Below are 23,392 nucleotides of genomic sequence, written 5' to 3' on the forward strand. Positions count from 1 at the left end.
TCTAAAAAAAAGAATGGACAGCACTTTAGAAGATCCATTATTTGGTTTCAATGGAGAGGAAAATAATATTCATATTTATAGACATTACATGCTATTAAAGTTATGTTGGGAGACAATGGTGGAGTCCATCAAGATATTCCAAGCAATGTTTAAGAGGGCCATGTAATGCAAGGTATTTAACACAATGTTAACTGGATTAACACAGGGTCTTTCATATGTTAGCTATGTGCTCCATCCAACCCTAGACCTGGAGGCCCCCAAAGAAACATAACTTTTTGATAATATGAACTTTTATTTACACAACTGTTACTAGAATTTAATCATCAATTTGTTGAAGCATTTTATTAAGAGTTGGGCCAGTATAGGTCCAACTTATCTTAAGTATGTGCAAACCACTGATTCCAAGCTTTTGTCCACTCCAAAATGTACCCCAAATGAGGTTTTTGTTTGGTTTTGGCTTTTGGGATACACCCAGCAGTCTTCAGGGCTAGCTCTGCGCTCAGAGAGCAGTCGTAGTGGTGCTCATTGGACCATATGGAGTGCTGATAATTAAACTTGGGTTGGCAGCATGCAAGAAAAATGCTCTATCCACTATACTATCATTCCAGCCCCCAAGATGAGTATTTTTAAAATTATTTCTTTGCTAGCTCAGAGGGGTCTTATTTATACTTTTCAAAGTTAGATCTTTTTCTTTTCTTTCTATTTTTTTTTTGTTTTTGTTTTTGGGTCGCACCCGGCAGCACTCAGGGGTTACTCCTGGCTCTAAGCTCAGAAATCGCTCCTGGCAGGCTCGGGGGACCATTTGGGATGCCAGGATTTGAACCACTATCCTTCTGCATGCAAGGCAAATTCCTTACCTCCATGCTATCTCTCCAGCCCCAGATCTTTTTCTTTACTCCATGTTAAACTGCTTTAATTCTCACCTATTTATTAAGCATTTAAATTCAGTCTAGATTATCTCACAAATATCTATGCCTGTTCTTTTTTTTTTTTAGTTGACTCATATCTCTAGCATATTAATCTCTGACATCACATATCTTCCCTTGGGCAGTGCCAGGATGATCTCTGAACACAGAGGACAGAGCTCTGAGTACTTCTAGGTACAGCCAAAAAAAAAACCAGAAAGGAAGGAAGGGAAGAAGGGAGGAAGGACGGATCTGTGTTCATTCTTAAATAGGTTATTAATACAAAGTAGAAAAATAAAGTGTTATTGAACTATAACACATCATCATTAATAAAACATATTCCAGGTATTCTGCAGTGTCCATGATTCCTTCTGATTAATAATTAAAATACAGGTAAACCTTACACTATATTTTTCTTCTCACAATTTAAAAACTTACATATTATACTTTTCTAATGATTCTATAGTCTATTAGTGAACATACCTAAAAATTGTCTTTATTGATAACAAAAACAATGAAAATGAGCAGAGATGTTTCTTTGTACTTTGTAGAATCTTTCAATTGTACCAGTATTTTTTATTGAGTCATTAATCTGTATTAAAAAACAGGGAAAGATTACCAAAGAAAAAATATATTGCCAAAATAAGTATTTAACTCCAGGATCCTAAATAATTTTGAATTTACCAACTTAAATGAAACGTCATTTTTCTCTTCCAGTATTTTCATTCATAGGACTATCTGGAAGTGGGTAAATAACAAAAAGGTATACAACATGTGTTTTGTGTCTAATGTAGGTTCACAAAAGGATAAGGCACAGGAAATTACCCAGGTCAATTAAAATATCAATATTTTGTAAGAGGGTATGAATATATTAGTGAAATAACTAAGTTTCTAAAGTGGCATAAAGCTATAAAAGTAATATAGAAATGAAAAATATATCTATATTTTATTATAAAGTAAGGAGCAAACACTCACATTTTAATACTTAATAGCTATTTATTAAAAAGTACTCTATTGTACAGTATCATCACTGTTTGAACTGTTAGTGTCATCATAAATAGAAGTGTTTCTAATTGAAGATACCATCACATCTACTATATCTTTTTTGGGGTTTTCTTCCAAATCCGTCTGTATTGCTCCAGCTTCTGCTAGCTTCCATTCAAGTTCTGCAATAAATAACTCATCATTTAATCAGGTAAACAAACATCCTGGGAAAGCAAGAATTTTTCACCTATATGGAAAAAAATTTACTAACAAAAATAATGTAAAAATAATATATTTGGAACTGAATAAAAGTACAACAATATCAAAATACACATTGCATAAAGAAAAGTTATACCTTAAGATAGAAATTATGGTTAAAATTTCATTGTAAATTAATGAAAATACATGGTTCAGACCATGCATTTAAAAACATTAAAGTAACTGAAAGGAAGAAACAAAGTAAACGTAAGAAAAGATAGAAAAGTAGAAAAACAAAATCAACAGAAGTAATCAACAAAATAAAAATATGTTCTTAAGAGAAGACAAGACATCTCAGGAAAAAATTATCACAAGGAAAGGAAAGAAACCAACCATACAGTATAAAAATGTACATGAGACATATCAGGAGAGAGATTTAAAATTTATGTGACTACTATAAAAAAAATTAACACCAATACAATAGAAAATTTTAATAATGGGGACTAGAGTAAGGCACTTCCCTTGCACATGGTTGACCCTAGTTTTATACCTGCCATCATATATGATTCCCTGAGCACCTCCAGGAGAGAGTGATCTCTGAGTACAGAATCGGGAGTAAGCCCTGAGCACCAAAGGGTGAGGTCCGAAAACCAAAAAGTAAGAGAGGTAAAGTGAATATTAGACCTGGATAATGGTGATGGTAGCACAACAGTGTACTTTATATCACTACTTACACACTTAAATTATTTATTTAAGATGATAAATTCCGGGCCCGGAGAGATAGCACAGTGGCGTTTGCCTTGCAAACAGCCGATCCAGGACCAGAGGTGGTTGGTTTGAATCCCGGTGTCCCATATGGTCCCCCGGGCCTGCCAGGAGCTATTTCTGAGCAGACAGCCAGGAGTAATCCCTGAGCACCGAAGGGTGTGGCCCAAAAACCAAAAAAAAAAAAAAAAAGGATGATAAATTCCATGGGTGTACTCTATAATAAGGCATTTAAAGAAAATATATTAATCAAAAAAAGAGAATAAACTAAATTGCACATAGTTCATCATAGTGATGGAAATGGGACTAAGGATGAAAATATAAAAAATATGGGTTTTTTATTTGGGGAAAGGGAGAGGTTTGCAATACACCTGATGGTACCCAGGAGCTACTTTTACTCTGCTTTGGAGTGATCCCTGGTAATGCTCTGCAGACCAGATGTAGTGATGAGCACTGAACCAGGAGAGTCCTTACCCCACTGTATTATCTCTCCAGTCCCTACTTTTGATAATGATTACATGACTGTTTGCTATTTAACTTTTCTATTATGTTAACTATTTTTAATTAAAAGGCTGATGCTCAAGTTGAAGAACACAATGCTAAAAGAAGGAGAGGCTTTGAAAACCAGGAGAAGGAAAAGGAAAAAATCCTGGGAATTAAAGTACAAGAGATGATGTAAAAGCAAAAATAGTTTTAAAGGAATGACTGAAAAAGTATGCCTTCAAATTTGCTGTTAACAATGACTTTAAGGCACCCAGAGACGATATAGATGAGGGCTAGAAGGACCTGCCCAGGATATGAAGCTTACCACATAGAGTGGTGAGTTTAGTTAAGAGAAATAACTACACTAGCAACTATCATGACAATGATAGTAAGTGAGAGAAATGAAATGGCTGTCTTGAATACAAGCAGGGGCAGGGGGAGGAGGAGAATGGAAACATTGGTGGTGGGAATGTTGTACTGGTGGGGTGTGTATGTGTGCGCTCCTTTTTATAACTGAAACCCAACTACAAACATGTTTGTAATCATGGTGCTTAAATAAATATATTATTTAAAAAAATGAGTTTAAGGGGCCAGAGCAATAGTGCAGCTGGTAGGGCATTTATCTTACAAGTGGCTAACTTGGGTTTGGTCCCTGGTATCCCATATGGTCCCCAGAGCCTACTAAGAGTAATTTTGTTTGTCTGTTTGTTTGTTTTTGGACCACACCCAGTGACACTCAGCAGGTACTCCTGGCTATGTGCTTAGAAATGGCTCCTGGCTTGGGGGACCATATGGGACGCCAGGGGATCAAACCACAGTTCGTCCTAGGTTAGCACATAGCAAGGCAAATGCTCTACCGCTTTCGCTACTGCTCTGGATGCCAAGAGTAATTTTCTTTTTTTTTAAATCTTTATTTAAACACTGTGATTTCAAAAATGATTATAGTTGTATGATTTCAGTCATGTAAAGAACACCCCCCTTCACCAGTGCAACATTCCCACCACCAATGTCCCAAATCTCCCTCCTCCCCACCCTACCCCTGCCTGTACTCAAGACAGGCTTTTTACTTCCCTCATTCACATTGTTATGATAGTTCTCAGTGTAGTTATTTTTCTAACAGCACTCATCACTCTTTGTGGTGAACTTCAAGTCATGAGCTGGACCTTCCAGCCCTCCTCTCTTTTGTCGCCAAGAATAATTTTTAAAGTTCAGAGCCAGGGGTAACCTTCTAAGCATCACTGGGTGTCAACCAAAAAATAAAACAAACAAAAACAAAAAACAAAACAATGACTTTAATGGGATGGAGAAAATTTTGCTTTTGTTTTGGGGTCACACTCAGCATCACTCAGGGGTATTACCTCTGGCTCTGTGCTCATAAATCACTCCTAGCAGGCTAGGGGGACATTATGGGATGCCAGGAATCGAACCAGGGTCTGTGCTGTGTTGGCTGCGTGCAAGGCAAATGCCCTACCGCTGTGCTATCTCTCTGGCCCAGAGAAAAAATATTTTAATAATTAAAGATTAAAGTATCTCTAAGGAATGACTAGATCAAGCACTTGGCTTTACATATGAGTTAGGAAGCAAATACTTTTTAAAAGGTAAAAATATAAAGTTCTGGCCCTTTTTGGTCTTTGGCCAGCATGGAGGTCAAAGGGAAGATGGTTGAAAGGAGTTAAGATGCAGGGCTAGCTAAGAATGGCTGAATGCTTAAAAGGTTATGATATAGGCCACACATGTGGTGGATAGGGTATGAATAAAGCTGATACTTCCTAAAAAAAAAAAAAGTTCTGTGCTCTATATTAAAGAATAAAATATATGATCCATATACTTGTTAATGAAAAATTTCAAATGGAATTAATTAACCAAGCTAGTGTATGGATAAATGAAAAGTTAGTTGTATAGAGAATATAATAAAGAATTCAGTAGGTAAGATAAACTATATATGATACTGCATATTATATATGGTACTCCATGATTAATGCATATTAAGGAGCTCTAAGAGGAAATAAAGCTTGGGAGAATAAAGAGAAATAAGGCATTTTAGGCACATAAAAATAATATGGAAAGTAAGTATAAAAGAATAAACGAGTAATTTAAGTCTAGTTCATTCACTGTCTGGCTAAAGGAAAAACCCGAAAGCAATGAAAAATATACTTGGCTAAACAAGCTCAAATTCTCACATGGTAAGATTCTGAATTCTGAATGTTTAATTTATTTGAAGTGAAACATCATTAAGAATTTTAATCAACTGTTTGGGACCAGAGAGATAGTACAAGGGTTTAGGGGGATTGCCTTAATCCAGTAGACCCAGTCTGATCCCTAGTATCCCATATGTTCTCCTGAGCACTGCCAAGAGAATATCTAAGTGAAGGGACAGGAATAACAACTAATCACTGCTATGTACGGCCCCCACAAAAAAAGAATTTAATCATGTGTTATGATAAATATTACTATAATAAAATTAAGCTAGAAGAATACAAGAAAAATACTAAAAGAGAAAAAAAACGGTGGGTAGAGGGTATTGGGCCACATGTTGACTTGCGTAGGGCCCATATGTGGTGCAGATTTTAACTAAATCAGAGTTATTTTCTATGGAGTGCAAAACTTAAACAGCCACATGCAAGGCAAGTTCCTTCCCCCTGTACCCTCTCTGGTCCTGAGAAAAAAGTAACTACTGTATTTTATGGTGTAATGTTCATGATATTATTAATTTAAATAAATAAAATTTTAAAATAACACTTACCTTCCAGCTTAACATTTATCCCTCCACATTCTATAATTCCAATAAATTTGTTTTCTATTTGGCCATTTCTATAAATGAAAATTGTTGGTAAAAAATTATCATGGTAGTGTTGAATACAGCTATTCACAACTGCTTTAACAAATTTGGTTTCTGGAAACTTTGTTGCTAGAAGACTGAGATGTTGGTTAACCAGCACACACATTGGAATGCTAGAAGAAAAAAAAAAAACACTATGCACAAGATCTTTAACGTTCTGAATAGTCATCTCAGTTTAGTAACATTATATATCTCCATGACAAAAATTATCTTTAGATATTCAATTAGGATTAGAAGTTTATCAATTATCATCCTCTATTGTGACCATTAACAATAATGAGCTGTTAAATTCTCTGATTTTTATTAAAAACACTGTGTACTATATACACTACAACCTGGCAATGAAAAGTGCTATCCTGGGAATCTGATATCTGATTAAGGTCAATACATCTGCTTAGCATCCAATTAATTCAAGCCAGTTCTAATTTTTTTTTTTTTTTTTTTTTTTTTTTGTGGTTTTTGGGTCACACCCGGCAGTGCTCAGGGGTTATTCCTGGCTCCAGGCTCAGAAATTGCTCCTGGCAGGCACGGGAGGACCATATATGGGACGCCGGGATTCGAACCGATGACCTCCTGCATGAGAGGCAAACGCCTTACCTCCATGCTATCTCTCCGGCCCCGCCAGTTCTAATTTTATAGGGGAAAAAAACACATGTCTGCATGCTTCTAAGGTATCCCTCACAGATCTGAGTTGACCCAATTCTAATTATCATCATGGGCTTACTTTATTTCCACAGGGGATTATCCTATCCAAAATTCCTGTCTCAAATTTTCCCCATCTCTCTTTAAGGAAATTTGTTGTTTGATGTCAGAGACTGAACTGAGTCTGCCACATTCAAAGCAAGTGCCTTTCCTGGTTTAAAAACTAACTCTCTAGCATTTGTCAGTTTTCCTGATGCCCACAAATTTCACTCATTCTTGGACTTAAAAGTCCTTCTGTGGCACCTTCCCTGCCATTGTGATAAAGTCTTTGCTCTTCCTACAGTTCTTGAAGTTCTTCACGGTCTAATGCCTTTCTATTTTCTCCAGAATTAATGCTTTAACATTAAAAAGTCCTCCAAAAGTAAGATGATGTTCTTTGTTTCTATATCTCTCTCTTTAAACTGTTCGCTCCATATAATATGCAAGATTTAACTTGTCTACTATCTCTAATCCTGTAAATTTAGGGCATCTTTTACTTTTGGGGACAAACTAAGAACTTATTTTGTTTGTTTGGTTGGTTTTTGGTTCACCTGGAGACACTCAAGGGTCAATCCTGGCACTCCACTCAGAAATTTCTCCTTGGCAAGCTTGGGTGGCCAAATGACATGCCAAGGATAAAACCTGGGTCAGCCACATGCAGGGCAAATGCATTATAACAAATGTTATTGTCCCAGTCCCAGAATTTCTTAATCTGTAGTTCCATATATTTATTTATCTTAGGCTAGCACTAACCACTTTCTCTTAATATCCTTATTCTATTCTCTATATAATCCCACCATAGCACCTAAAAGAAAGCTATATGTAATTTTCTATTTCTTTATTGGCAAAGATCTTAAATGCCTTCATATCTCCAACATCTATCAAATTCTCAGAAATTCTCTGAATACCAGGGTCAAGTTGTTATCTATCAATTTATGGGGCAAGAAACAAAAATTAAATGATATTTAATTCACATTTCTGAATATATGTAGTTTCTTTTGACAATCATAACATGCTACAAATCTAAATCTATTTTTTGTAGTGTGTGGTTTACTAATAATGAGGGAGGCATATATACTGGTAGCTTAAATATTATTTTAAGTATCAGTTTAATATATATTTATATCACATATAACATAATTTAAATATCACTGTAACAAAAATCAGTTTACTGTTAAAAATGGTAAAACTGGCGTTTCCGGCCATTCATACTCCCTGCCCGCCAGTCCCTCCTTGTGGGCTTCTGTGCAGTCGAGCACCGGGAAAGGCGAAGCGCCGCCAGAATGAAGCTCGTGAGGTTTTTGATGAAATTGAGTCATGAGACTGTAACCATCGAATTAAAGAATGGAACTCAGGTTCGTGGAACAATCACAGGTGTAGATGTCAGCATGAATACTCATCTTAAGGCTGTGAAAATGACCCTGAAGAACAGAGAACCTGTACAACTAGAAACACTGAGTATTCGAGGAAATAACATTCGATATTTTATTCTACCAGACAGCTTACCTCTGGACACACTACTTGTGGATGTTGAACCCAAAGTGAAATCTAAGAAAAGGGAAGCTGTTGCAGGAAGAGGTCGAGGAAGAGGAAGAGGAAGAGGGCGTGGCCGGGGCAGAGGAAGAGGGGGTCCTAGAAGATAATGTCTCAGAATTATTGCTTCAAATTGATAGTGATGGGGATATTTTTTGTACAGGTTTTGTTTGTTTGTGTCAGTTTTTAATAAACATAAGTGTGGGGTAAAAAAAAATGGTAAAACTAAATTTAAACATTTCAATTTTCATCAAATAGGCAAAATATCTACTCATTGCTAATTTGGACACATTTTGTCACTGCTGTCAGAATGAAAACTGAGTCCATGAAATAACAGACATTTATAGGGTGAGTAGTATAAAATCACACTGGGGCTGATAGTGACAAGAATGGAGGAAAGAGCAGATTGTGGTACAGGGAGATAGTGATTGCCTGAAGATATTTCTGACAGTAAAAGGTAGGAAAACAATTCAGCTGGCAGAATTTTTTTCTTTTGGTTTGGGGTCCATATTTGACAGTACTCAGAGGCCACCCCTAATAGTGCCATGTATCAAACCTAGGCCTCCTACTCGCAAACCGTGTGTGCAGCCTATTGACCTAGCACCTAGTCTCTCTAGCCAGAAATTAATCCCAGAAGTACTATAAAATATAAGGGAGACCCCAGAAAGTTAATTTAAAAGCATACTTCTAGTATTATGAGTTCAAAAATATGTGGCATGGTATTGGAATATAGACCACCAATGAGCAAAGGTGTGAGTTTGAACAAAATCAGAAACAAAACTGTCTCAAAGCTAACCCATGTGCTCACTAGCCCAGAGTCAGCTATCACTCTTAAGTACCCGTAAGTACACAGTTAAGAAACAAACTCTTGCCCTCCTATAAAATTTATAGATGGATGGGCCAGTTATAAATGGCCTTGCATGCAGAAGGGCTGTGATTCGAATCCCGGCATTCCATACAGTCCCCCAGCCCTGCCGGGGGTGATTTCTGAGTGTAGAGCCAGGAGTAGCCTGAGCCCTGCTGGGTATGACCTGAAAACCAAAAAACAAACAAACAAAAACAAAAACAAAAACAAAAACTATAGATGGAGAAAAGTAATACAGTCCAGTGGCAGACCACACACTCTGCATATATGAAGCTTGAGGTCAATTTCCTGCTCCAAAAATCCTCAATAAACCAATTTTATAAATGGAGGCTATAAAAATAATTTGCTTCGGGGCCGGAGAGATAGCATGGAGGTAAGGTGTTTGCCTTTCATGCAGAAGGTCCGTGGTTCAAACCCGGCGTCCCATATGGTCCCCCGTGCCTGCCAGGAGCGATTTCTGAGCATAGAGCCAGGAGTAACCCCTGAGCACTGCCGGGTGTGACCCAAAAAAAACCAAAAAAAAAAAAATAATTTGCTTCAGAGGCTGATGATACAATGTAGGGGGTAAATTACTTGTCTCACACACAACCAACTCCAATTCATTACCTGACACTACATATGGTTCCCCGAGTCTTCCAGGAGTTATCTCTGAGCTTAACTCCAGTGATCTCTAAGCCTTAATCATTACTGTAGCTCAAAATCTTGCCCTTTAAACTTTGCTGCAGTTATATCACAATTGCAACATGATATAAATTATTAGTAAAAACATGATTAAAAGTATACTTTTCTAAAGACTATAACAATTTTCTAATACATCTTATGAACTTTGATTATACAAATAATTTTCTTTTTTTCAGAGGTTATGGTGGTTTTGGGGCCACACCTGACAATGCTTAAGGAGCTATTCTAGCTCTGTACTCAAAGGACACCAGGTAGTACCCAGGAACCATATGTGGTGCCGAGGATTCAAATCAGGGTTGGTAATATGCAAAACCAATGCCCTTACACTTTCTACATGTAGAGCAGTATTAAAGTCTCTCAATATTATTGTGTTGTTATCGATGTCTTTCTTCAAAGCTATTAGCAATTGTTTTAAATACTTTGCTGACCCCTCATTGGGTACATATATTTTTATAAGTGTTATATCTTCCCCCTCATTGGGTACATATATTTTTATAAGTGTTATATATATTTCACTTGCTTAAGAAATGTCCATCTCTATCTCTTATAATCTTTGTTTTGTTTTGTTTTTGGTTTTTGGGCCCCACCCATTTGATGCTCAGGGGTTACTCCTGGCTAAGTGCTCAGAAATGGCCCCTGGCTTGGGGGGACCATATGGGACGCCGGGGGATCGAACCGTAGTCCATCCTACGCAAGCGCTTGCAAGGCAGACACCTTACCTTCTAGCGCCACCTTCCCGGCCCCGGTCTATCTCTTATAATCTTTATAAGCTTAAATTCTGTGTTGTCTCAGAGACTGTTAGAAAAATAAAACTGTATTGGCACTACAGACAAGGACTTGGATTAGACAAATTATTCTGCTGGAACCTAGAGCTGGTCTTATGCCAGGAAACTTCAGGGGTAGGGTCTCCTTGTATTTATGCCAAGGCTTTTCCTTTCCATGTCACCCATATTTTGGTGGGCCTATGCAAATAATAATTGTCACTCTAACACCGTTTTTATGTTGCTCCTTTGACTCTAAACCTTAAATTAAAAAAAAACCTACTTAAAATACTTAAACTTTTGAGGTTAACATAAACTAATATGCATATGCATGGAAATGTAAAAAATACTATATCTTCAATGTTTAAGGAGTTACACAAATATCACGGCTTTAAATTGCTTTGTGTACCACTAAGAAATGTTATAAAGTATATCTGGAGACTTGAGGGACAAAGTAATTGTACATGGGTTCTGTTTTATTTCTTCTTAATGTTCCTGGACTTTATGTTCAAAATTAAGGTGTCAGCATGGGGATTTCTTCTGAGAACTCTGTTTATTGGTGATTGTCCTTCCACGGTAACTTTACCTTGTCCTTTTTCTTTGCATCATTGTTCTCATAATTAAAATAAATAAAAAAAAATTCTGTGTTGTCTGATATTAGTATAGCCACCTTTTTAAGGGAGCTGTTTGCTTGAATGATTGTTCTGCAACCTTAGACTTTGCTGACTATTCATATCTGTTTCTTGCAGACAGCAAAACGTTGGGTTCCACATTTTGACCCATTTTCCACTTTATGTCTCTTAATTGGTTCATAGTCCATTGACATTGAGAGAGGTGATTGTCATGGGATTAAGTGTCATCTTATTGTAGGTGTTTGGTGTGTTTGATGGGTCTGCCTTGGTTTAGAGAAGACCTTTAAGCTCTTTTGTTAAGATTAGTTTGAGTCTATAAAGTTTCAGAGCTGTTGTTTATCCGTGAAGCTGTAGATCCTTTCTTCAAACCTGAATCTAAGGATCTTTGGCTGGATGAAGTATCCTTTGTGAAGCATTTATTTAATTAAGTTTTGTCACTATACATCCTACCACTGCCTTCAGACCTTGAGGGTTGCTTCTGACAATTATGCTATATATGTTAAGAAGCATCTTTGTATAGAATTTCCTTTTTTATTATCATACTACTTTCAGTATTCTATCTCTATCTGTGGGTTTTTGTTTTTTTCTTTTTTTTTGGTTTTTGGGCCACACCCGTTTGACGCTCAGGAGTTACTCCTGGCTATACGCTCAGAAATCGCCCCTGGCTTGGGGGGACCATATGGGACGCTGGGGGATCGAACCACAGTCCATCCTAGGCTAGCGCTTGCAAGGCAGACACCTTACCTCTAGTGCCACCTTCCCGGCCCCTCTATCTGTAGTTTTCATCATTGTATTATGTGCCTGTGGTGCTTTTCTTTGGATCTCTTTTAGCTGGTACTCTTTGGGCATCCAGAATATGGTTGCATGCACTCTTTAGTTCTGGGAATTTCTCAGCAATGATGTCCTTGCTGTTGGTTCTTCATGGAGGTTTTCTTCTTGGGCTTCTGTGATTCTAATGTTATTTCTATTGAGTTTATCCCAGCGTTCTACTGTCATCTGTTCTTTGAGGATTTTTTCTAGCCTCTTCGGTTGTACGAAGGTGTTATGAAACTCAACTTCTATATCACTATTTCTGTCTTCAGCGTCTGTTACTCTATTAGTAAAACTTTCCAGTGAGGTTTTCATTTCACATACTATGTTTTCAGCCCTGATATTTCTGCTTGAAGTTTTCTCATTTCTACTGTCATATCCTCAGGTTGAGTCTTCTGGGTTGTTTGTTCCATCATTTTCTCTAAATTCGTTGAACATTTATAACATTTCATCTCTAAGGTCCTGATCAGAGATGTTATGCAGGTGTTGGCTAGATTTCCAGAACTAGCATCTTCAGTCACAAGATGTTGTGAAATTATATATAGTTTTCCCATTGTGAACTTTAATGTATAGTACTGTTATCAAGTGCTGTGTGATACAGCACTTTTTTTTTTTTTATATACAGCTTCTTTTTTTTTTTCCTTGGGTTTTTGGTCAGACCCGGCAGCACTCAGAAATCACTCCTGGCAGGCTCAGGGGACCATATGGGATGCCAGGATTCGAACCACCGACCTTCTGCATGCAAGGCAAACTCCTTACCTCCATGCTATCTCTCTGGCCCCCTGATACAGCTTCTTAACTGGAAGAAATATAGAGCCATGGAGGGTGAAGCAGAATGGCTGCACTCTTGCTGGTCTCACATTCCTCTGAACTCTAACTGGAGATTTTCCCCCCCAAACTTCAACCACAACTGACAGGCAGCTGAGTCTGGGTTCACATACTCAGTCCTGAGATTAATTCAATCTCTGGCCACTGCTCTTGGCTGTGCTCTTTCTGGTCTCACACTCAACTGAACTCTAACTGGGGATTTCCCCCACCAAAACTCTGCCCACAACCAATAGGCAGCTGTGTCTGGACTCACATACCTGTTTCGAAGGATAATCCAATCTCTGGTCACTGCTGGCAGCTGTGCTCTTTCTAGTCTCACACTCAGCTGAACTCTAACTGGGGATTCCCCCCACCCCCCGCCCAACTCTGCCCACCTGTTTATTTTTCTAAATATAAAAACTTCTATAAATCTGATATGAAAATTTACAGAATATTTGATCCCTAAAGTTAATGACAGTAAATACACACATATTTAAATATGCACTACACCTACCACTGCTCAAAAGTTACTCTTGACTTTGCATTCAGGAATCACTACTAGCAGGATCAGGGTATTATATAGGATGGCAGGGATCAAACTTGGGTCAGCTGTCTGCAGAGCAAGTCCCCTACCTGTTGCACTAACTCTCCCTCATGTAAACATATATTTCTTTTTATTGAGTACTTTTTGTTATATAAAATCTTAGACACAAAAATATATTTAAAACACTGACATATTAATGTTTTGAGAGAATCAGTTAATTACCTTGATCTGTAGAGATGAATTATAACCCACACATCTTTTTCTGCATTTGTGACTTCGTTAACATACTGATTTCCAGAAATTTCTCTCAATTCCCCAAATTTCTGTTTTTTCTTAAGAGACTTCCACTCCTGTAATCGCTTTTCTCTAATTAAAATAAAAGAAAAACAGAAATTCCAGAAGATTATATATATATATATATATATATTGTTTTTGGTTTTTGGGTCACATCCGGCAGTGCACAGGGTCTACTACTGGCTCTATGCTCAAAAATCGCTCCTGGCAGGCTCGGGGGACCATATGGGATGCCAGAATTTGAACCACCATCCTTCTGCAGGCAAGGCAAACGCCTTACCTCCATGCTATCTCTCCAGCCCCTAATATTATATTCTTAAGTTTATTTCCTTATACAGTAATAATTTAGAGCAATGAATGACATAAATGATAGATCATGCCTAATAATTTCAAAAGACTAAAAGACTAAATCATGGTTTGGGATTTTTTTGGTTTGGGGCCACACCCAGCATTTTTAGGGGTTTACTCCTGGCTCTACACTCAGAAATTACTCCTGGTGGGCTTGGGGAACCATGTAGTAGGGTTCTAGTGATTGACCCTATTCTGTTGCATGCAAAGCAAACACACTACCCACTGTACATTTGCTCTGGCCCTTAAATCAGGGTTTTATGCCAATTTCCTGCCACCATTTTTTTGGGGGTAGAATGGCTCCCAAGTGGTATTCAGGCTCTATGGCAGGGTTCAATAGACCATGTACGGCTGGGGATAGAATCATGATCAACCACATAAAGGATAAATCTTCACCTATGCACTATATGTCCTTTCCATCTTCCTTTTTTTTTTTTTTTTAGCCATGCAGGTATCATGGTAAGGAGAACAATATGATAGTGCTCTTGCATGGCAGTATTTGATGACAACCAGGATCACACTTAGCAGTACTTAGGGACCTTGATGGTATACAGAGGGTCCTGCAGTGCTAACTTGGAAAATCCTCGTGCATGGTGCATGGTATCTCCAGACCTCTCGTTCCTCTTTTACTAAGAGAATTTAAGTTACTATTAAAAATTGCTATTAAGAATATAAGTAGATATTGACTTTAAAACTTATCATTGTGTGGAATTGTTTTTAAAAATTATTTAAGAAACTTAAATTTCTTTATTTAGAACATTTATTTTTTATTTAAATTTATTTATTCTTTAAGAAATTTAACTGTGATTACAGAACTATTTGTAATTTGATTTCAATCCCTGAAACAACACCTTTCACCAGTATAATTTTCCTGCCAACAATGTTCCGTAGTCTCTCCTTCCCTACCTCACCTCGCCTGTATTCAGGTCTGGCATTTTACTTGTCTTGCTCAACTATCCTTTCCTTGGTAATTGCAGTATAGTTAGTACTCAAACTGCACTCACTGCTCTTTGTGGTAAGCTTCATATAATGGGCTGGTCCTTCCAGTCCTCAAATCTATTGTTTCTGGATATTATTACTATACTGTCTTTTTATTTTATTATATTCCATAGATGAGTGAGATAATTCTATATCTATCCCTCTCCCTCTGACTCCTTTTATTCAGCATAATAGTATCGATGTCCATTCATTATAGTCAAATTTCATCACCTCATTTTTTTCCCTAACAGCTGCATAGTATTCCATTGTGTAGATGTACCATTTCTTTAGTCATTCATCTGTTGAATCTGTTAAGATTCAAGTCTATTCCACTGATCCGAGAATCTGTCTTTATTCCAATACTATGCTGTTTTAATGACTATTGCTTTGTAGTACAATCTAAAGTTGGGGAAAGTGAGGCCTCTATCTTCTTTTTTCTAAGGGTTTCTTTAGCTATTTTGGGGTATTTACTGTTCCAAAAGAACTTCAGGAGTGTTTGATCTATTAGAGCAACTGCATTCAATCTGTACAATGCTTTGGAAATATTGCCATTTCAATTATTTAAATCTTCCCAATCCATGAACATATTATATTTTCTCTATGGACACAGATGTTTGGAACTCATGGCACAGTTACACTGAAGATTTTTGTTTGGGGACCACTATTGACAGTACTCAGAGATAGTACTTCTGACTTTGTGGTCAGGGATCATACCTAAAGGTTCTTGGAGTACCAGCTGTGGTGTCAGGTAAGTCATGTGCAAAACCAGTGCTTAACCAACTGTACTTATCAGCCCCTCCAAAGACTTCTTTTTAGCTTTAGTTTGCATTTATTGAATATACATATCAGCACAATCTTTAGCTTTCCTGAACTGATAATACTAACTTCATAAGAAAGAAAAATGAGAAGAAAGTATACCAATTTTTAAAAATTTTTCTTTCTTATTTAAATTGAGCTGAATAGGAGGGTTTGCATCAGAAAGTCACACCAAGTTTTTTTTTTCTTTTGAGTTTTGGGCCACACCTGCCCTCATTCCTGCACTCAGGAATATCCCAGTCTCAGTGGTAAAATCATTCCTTGCAGGCTCTTGCTCTGGCCCACAGTCACATCCTTTTCAAAGACCTGGCAATCAAACCCTATTGGATTCAACTACATAAAGACAAAACCCATTAGCTTAATCTGGGCAATTAAGTGCTCTATAAACTAAATGTAGACAAAAGAGACTCTAGTCTGGACTACTCATGACTCCCAGAACAATACTGCAAAACTGGTCTGCAATTTTTCTGCTGCAATTTAGAAATCAGTGAGTCTGGAGAGTCTAACTGTGCTAATAGTAAGGAACTACTCTCGTTATAAAAGTCCTAACAACTACTTGTCTCTAGGAATATATTTCTTTAGCAAAGACAAAAAATATTTGCAAAAAAAAAAAAAAAACCCATCTAGTACAGCACTGTACCTACAAAGCATTCTTAAAATTTCAAAATATCGGGCCGGAGAGATAGCATGGAGGTAAGGCGTTTACCGTTCATGCAGAAGGTCATCGGTTCAAATCCCGGCGTCCCATATGGTCCCCTGTGCCTGCCAGGAGTAATTTCTGAGCACAGAGCCAGGAAAAACTTCTGAGCACTGCCGGGTGTGACCCAAAAATCACAAATAAATAAATAAATAAATAAATTCAAAATATCATAAAACAAAACCAAATTGACTTAAAATTAGTTTTCTCTATAAAATCTACTTTATAAACAAACTCAGGTTTTCTCTCTACTTTTTCAGCAAGAAGTCAAGTTTGGGGGACCATGTGGGAGGTCGGGATTCGAACCGCGGTTTGTCCGGGGTTAGCTGCATTCAAAGCAGTCGCCATATCTGTTACACTATATTCACTCTTTTCTCTCTTTTTTATTAGTTCTTTGACCTTAACCAGTGATGCTCAGGGCTTACTCCTGTCACTGTGCTCAAGGATCACTTCTGGTGATGTTCAGGAGACTATAGGTATCAGGAGTCAAATCCAGGTTGGCTATCTGCAAAGCAAGCACTTTATCTTCCTGGCCTAAGGCTTTTAAAAACAAATTTCAGTAAATTTCTAATATAGGTTTTGGAGGAAGGGTGGCATGCTTGGTAGTGCTCAGGGATCACTTCCAGCTTTGTGCTCAGGGCTTGCTCCCAGAAGTGCCCAGGAAGCCACGTGATGTGATATAGGTAACAAACCCTCCTGCATGCAAAGTGTACATGAAGCTCAATGCATCACTCCAACCCTTAGTAGCTCTTTATTCAGAATTTGATTTAACCAAATAAATAACCTTACCTATATGTTTCAATAGCTTTCATATCTTCATCATCAAATTCATCTTCAGCTTCTTCTAATTGTGCAAGATTCATCTTTTCATATGGCTTAACTAAATCAAACAATTATGGAAATTTTAATAATTTGAAAATTTTTAGGATGGACACTCTGCTAGAGGTTTGCGTTTACTAAGTCATCATTAATAGCATTATAAATCATGGTTATTAAACTAAAAATAAAAAACAAAAGTTTAAAATAAAAATTTGGGGACCACACTTTGTCTTGCTCAGGTATTACTCCTGTACTCGGGAATTATTCTTGGGGATGCTTGGGGTATCATATGGGGTGCCGAAGATCAAACTCAAGTCTTCTACATGCAAATCAAATGCCCTACAGCCTGTACTATATCTCCAGTCCCTAAAATAAAATTTGTTTTATCTTTATAGTCACAATCTAAGAAAATAGGGTATATAAAGAGCAGGAATACACTGGGGCCAGGGTTTATCTGTCAGTATTCAGAGCTTATACTTCGCTTTGAGCTCAGAGATCATTCCTGACAGTGCTCAAGGCATGAGTAGCAGTGTCAGGAATTCAATCAGGGTCATCTGTGTGCCTTAGTCTCTCAAGAATATCTTTTAACAGGGCTTGGAAGGTGGCTCAATAGTAGAGCAAATACTTTATATATGTGAGGCCCTGGGTTTCACCCCTTGACCATATCCCCTCTAAAAAAGAATATTCTGGTAATACTATTGGAAACAAGTTCCGGAGTTAAGGTACTTGCCTTGAACATGGTTGATCCCAGTTTGATTCCAAACCTATAAATGACCTAACAATCTCTGCCAATGGTCACACCTTAGCACAGAGCATAAATAGCTCCTGGACATTTTCATGTGAGACCCAAACACCTCTCTTCCACATACATACCAATACAATATCTGAAGCAGTCAAAAATAATTTTATGTTAGGAAAATTTACATTATCAAAGAGCTATTATAGGGCTGAAATGGTAATATAGTGAATAGGAAATTCGCTTTGAGTGATAGTAGAGTGGGTAGGGCATTTGCTTTGCACATAGCAGGTCCAGGTTCAATCTCCAGCTTCCCATATGGTTTCCCTAAACAGTACCCCGAATAATTCCTGAGCAGCAGCAGGTATGATACAGAAAAACAATAAACAAACAAAAAAATTATAAAGAGCTATTACACCCTTGGTGCTCACAGAACTACATTTAGAAGTAGATATCAATTGATTCCATATTTTTTCCAAAGTATCTAGAAACCCTGACAAGTGATGAGTACTGTACAGAATGATAAAAGTAGCAGATAAGCAACCAATAAATCACAAAGTAGAGGGATATAGTAAGGGTGGAAAAGATCACTAGGTATCAGGATATTTCAACTTTTATAAACTGACATAATAAATACTTGAATTAGGAATTTTAGGTATCAGCTTTTAATTTCAAGAGCATGTTTAGGATTAATGCAAATAAATTTTGATATCTTCTTTTCCTCTATATGAAGTACACTATCACTACCATAATTACATTATCCTCTCATCCAGCCCACCAAATGTACAACTATACCCATTGCTTCCTTCTGTAAGCGTAAAACCATTTCTTCAATTTCATCTTTCGGTTCTTCTTTTGGAGGAAGAATGCCAAAATCTCGTAAGATTTCATTCCATTCTGTATCTTCATTTGGATCCTAATAATATAAAATGTTTTTGCAAGATTTCATATTTTAATATGTAGATGTAAAACTAATATATAACACTTCCAACTATGCAATTGCTCATAAATTCTACTATAATTATATTCAAGTAATAGAACAAAATGTCATGCTTTTTACCCATTGCCCAGCATTACTAAGAAAAACACAGCTTGATACAAGATTATATCCTGAAAGATACACTGAAGAGGCCACTGAGTGGGAAAAGCACTCAACTATCATGTACAAGCTCCTCTGATCCCTGGCAATGCATGCTTCCCTCCTACCTCTTCTACCCTTTCCCGAGCCCAGCATTACTGGTGAGGACACCCACCACATCAATGTGTGGCCCCTATTAAGAAAAGTCGGTTTTATATAATACCAAGGAAATAAATTCATAATCCTTGAAAAAGTATCTGATGGTTAGAGCAGTGTAACTCTCTCATATTCAGATATGTTTTGTTTCTTTAAAAAATTTTTTTGCCATCACCCAAGAAAGTCCCTTCATATTCCTTTCCCAGCAGTCTTCCCCTTCCCAATCTTTGTCTGTTGTGCAACTGAAATATATCCCTATAATCTTACTGATTTCCAAAGGTCATATCAATGGAAGCATACAGCCTCTATGAGGCTCCTGTCACTTAGGGCATGCTTTTGACATTCACCCGACTTGCTGAGTGTGTCAGTAGTAGTTCATCACTTTTTATTTCTGAGTATGTGATTTTTGTGAGGGAATGAGATTCTGGGCCACTCCTGGTAATGCACAGATGCTATTCCTGACACTATGCTCAGAGATTACTTCTATTGCTGCTTGAGGACCCCTATGTGGTGCCAGGGATGGAACTACACAGAAGGCAAGCACCTTACCCTTCTAAGTTACTTCAGCCCCCAAAATATGAGGCAAGCATCTCACAACTTTACTATTTCTTTATCCCAGAAAACGGTTTTATTTTCTAACATATTATTTGAGACCTTCAGGTGAACTTGCTTCTTGATTAAACAATAGAGCTTTAGAAAAAAATAAAGATCTTTTCATAGAAAGAGGAAAAGAGGAATTGAAGTGGAGAGCCAATGTGTTATTGTGGGGAATATAGGTACTTTAGTGGTGAGTTATCATATGGTTAACATTTTTTTTTTTTTTGGTTTTTGGGTCACACCCGGCAGCACTCAAGGGTCACTCCTGGCTCCACACTCAGAAATCGCTCCTGGCAGGCATGGGGGACCATATGGGATGTCGGGATTCGAACCAATGACCTTCTGCATGAAAGACAAATGCCTTACCTCCATGCGATCTCTCCAGTCTCAGTAAATATGTATTTTGAAGTTATATAACTCTACCTCAAAGACAAATACAGTCATATAAAACGAGATTACCTGTAAAAGAGGGGGATATGGGATGCATGCTGGGAACGGGGGTGGAGGGAGGACAACTTTGGTGGTGGAAATTCCCCTGATTCAATGTCAATATGTACCTAAACTATTACTGTGAAATATTTGTAATCCACTTTGGTCAAAATAAAAATTATTAATATAATAAAAAAATGTAAAATAAAAAGACAGAGTGCTTTACAAATTCTGGGGGGAAAAACTCAAAATATCATTTACAAATTTTCCCACTCTCCTTTTCTGAGTAGAGAAGTGTAATCTACTTCCCAGTGAATAGGGGCTGGATCCAAAGTCTTATTTCCAGTAAACTAAACACACAAATTGCAGCTGTCATTTCTGAGACAAAGTCATAAAAGGCCTTCTTTTATTTCATTTGTTTTGTTTTTTGCTTTGTTTTGGGACCACAACAGGCAGCACTAAGGGGTTACTCCTGGCTCAGAGCTCAGGAATCACGACTGGCAGGCTCAAGGGACCATATGGGATACTGAAAATTGAACCTGGGTCATACAAGACAAATGCCCTACTAGCTTTGCTTTTGCTCCTGCCCCATAAAAGGCATTCTTGTTTTCTTCCTCTTAATCTGTCTCTCATCAGTTGCTCAGTCTTTGAGAGTCTCATTGGGCTGCCACAAAAAATTATCAGTAGCCAGTGGCTTCATTACAAATTAATTTTCTCAGAATTCCAAAGCTTGAAAGTCCATCATCAAAGCACCAGTTGGGTGACTTGCCAATATCACCCCTTTCCCTGGCTTGTCTAGAGGACCACCCTCTACCTGGGTCTTCAGATGAATATTCCTCTTTTGTACACACATAGAGGATGTGCCCTGGCATCTTGTCTTGAGTTAAGTGCTGCCATCCTAATGGATTCTTTTAGCCTTAGTTCATTCCCTCCTTAAAGGTTCAGTTCCAAATATAGTCACATTTTGGGGATAAGGCATATGAATTGTAAGGGAAGGGGCACAGCACCATTGAAGTCAAAAGGAGCAGGGAACTGATTATTTCCTACCAATAGTTATGATAGGGAGCCCTGCTGGAAGCAGATCCTGCAGCCCCCACGGATGTCTTGACAGACAGCAAAGGTGGTTTTGGTGGTGTTTGTTTTGGCACACCCAGCTATATTCAGAACTTAGTTCTAACTCTAAGCTCAGGGATCTCTCAGAGTGGTCTTGGAAGACTATCTGGGGAGCCTGAGTTCGAACCTGAGCTGTCAGTGTTCAAGGCAAGTGCTGTACTATTTCTCCAGCCCCAAGATGGCAAAGTTTTAATTTCTAACATAATGAATAAAATGCAATTACTAAGAACCCATTATTAACACAAAAGGACCACCTATTTAAAAATATTTATGCTCAAAATATCCTAATAAGTTATACAGCAGCTAAAAAAACAAAGTGAAATATGTGAAACAAGAAAAAAAATGTCTTTAATTTGGGGGAGGGGAGAAGCTGTTTCTGCAAATCACAATTGCTGATAATAAAAGAAAAGCACACTTTCGCTTTGCTGGGTAGGAAACTTTAGACAGAGAAGCATCCCTCTAAAAAGAATTGGAAATCGAACCATTTCTGTGATCATTCTAAGATAAACTCCCAGAACAGCTGAAGACACAGCTACTTAAAAGTTTTATTATCTGATCATTTTCCAAGGGAGTGGGGCTGGCACTTAAATTACATTTGCTGACCTTTGCTGGTATCTGTTTTTTCTTTTCTTTTCTATATATATATATATATATATATATATTTTTTTTTTTTTTTTGATTGGCGGAAAGGGGCAGCTAGGCCCATGATGCCCCATCCATGGGGATCATTCCTGGCAGTCCTAGTTTGTGATGCTAAGGATCAAACCCAGGTCTACAGACTCTTGTACAATCCCTCTGTCCCCCTCTGACCCTCAAGGGAACTCAGCCTAAAGGCAGAAATGGTGCAGCGGAAAGCTACTTGGGCTTGAAAAGTTGCCATGCAACAAACAATAACCTTCTCCGTGGCTCACCCAAATCAAGTTGTGCAAATTTTAAAAATAAAGAGACATTTTTGCAACAATTCATTCTTGTTTCAAAAGTGGATACACAGAGGCAAGGCTATTATTGCCTTGCACACAACCAAACAGGATTGACCCTGGTTCGAATCCCTGCATCCCATATGGTTCCTCCCCCACCCCCCAACCCCGCCCCAGCCTGCCAGGAGCAACTTCTGAATGCAGAGCCAGGGGCAATCCCTGAGTGCTGCCGGGTGTGACCCCCCTCCCAAAAAAAAAAAAAAAACTAAAAAAAAAAAAAAAAAGTGGACAGAGACTACCTGACAGACTACACAAAATGTAGCCTGACAAAAAGCTTTAGAACTCAAACCCTCGCAGCCCAGCAGCCCTGTCGCACCTGCATGGTCTTCTACTCAGTTCTTACAGCCCACTGCCTTGGCGACGTCGCCTCCAAGCCAGAAGCGAGAGGCCACGCAACAAGCGGTTTCTTCGCCTCTGAGAACCGAAGGGGGCGTGGCCCCGCACATGCGCAGTTTTATTGCCAAAAACCATGGGCGTGGCCTACGTGTTGGGGGCGTGGCTGCGGAGGCCTGCGTGGATCATTTGCCTCAGACTACCAGTAGTTCTTTTTTTAACATCATACCATACATATTTATTTATTTTATATTATTATTTTGTTTATTATATTAATATTTTTATTTTACACCTTGATTAAAAATATGATTGTAGTTGTATGATTTCAGTCCTGTAAAGAACAGCCCCCTTCACCAGTGCAACATTCCCACCACCAATGTCCTAAATCTCCCTCCACCCCACCCCATCCCTACCTATACTCTAGACAGGCTTTCTGCTTCCCTCATTCATTCTCATTGTTATGATAGTTCTCAATGTAGTTATTTCTCTAACTACACTCACCACTCCTTTGTGGTGAGCTTCATGCCATGAGC

The 23,392-nt window shown here is 38.0% G+C and overlaps 2 protein-coding genes across 2 annotated transcripts; one reads left to right on the forward strand and one right to left on the reverse strand.

Annotated features, from left to right (window-relative positions):
* Positions 1 to 1,916: 1,916 nt before the first annotated feature.
* On the reverse strand, positions 1,917 to 22,972 carry PDCL2 (phosducin like 2). The gene is made up of 6 exons (XM_049789837.1): positions 22,877 to 22,972; positions 18,972 to 19,092; positions 17,411 to 17,501; positions 13,711 to 13,854; positions 6,079 to 6,287; positions 1,917 to 2,071 (listed from the first exon to the last, which is right to left on the reverse strand). The coding sequence occupies exons 1-6, from the start codon at positions 22,970 to 22,972 to the stop codon at positions 1,917 to 1,919; spliced, it is 816 nt and encodes a 271-aa protein (XP_049645794.1).
* Positions 8,053 to 8,605, forward strand: LOC126032291 (small nuclear ribonucleoprotein Sm D1-like). The gene has a single exon (XM_049789952.1). The coding sequence runs from the start codon at positions 8,139 to 8,141 to the stop codon at positions 8,496 to 8,498; it is 360 nt and encodes a 119-aa protein (XP_049645909.1). The 5' UTR covers positions 8,053 to 8,138; the 3' UTR covers positions 8,499 to 8,605.
* Positions 22,973 to 23,392: the final 420 nt, after the last annotated feature.

Source organism: Suncus etruscus, chromosome 16 (genome assembly GCF_024139225.1).
Source record: "Suncus etruscus isolate mSunEtr1 chromosome 16, mSunEtr1.pri.cur, whole genome shotgun sequence".
NCBI lineage: Eukaryota > Metazoa > Chordata > Mammalia > Eulipotyphla > Soricidae > Suncus > Suncus etruscus.

Coding starts and splice junctions, on each gene's coding strand:
- PDCL2 (XM_049789837.1), bottom strand. CDS start 22,972: ATGTGCGGGGCCACGCCCCCTTCGGTTCTCAGAGGCGAAGAAACCGCT. Junction 17,502..18,971: donor CTTACAGAAGGAAGCAATGG/GTATAGTTGTAC, acceptor TGTTTGATTTAG/TTAAGCCATATGAAAAGATG. Junction 6,288..13,710: donor ATTCATCTCTACAGATCAAG/GTAATTAACTGA, acceptor TTTTTCTTCTAG/CATTCCAATGTGTGTGCTGG.
- LOC126032291 (XM_049789952.1), top strand. CDS start 8,139: ATGAAGCTCGTGAGGTTTTTGATGAAATTGAGTCATGAGACTGTAACC.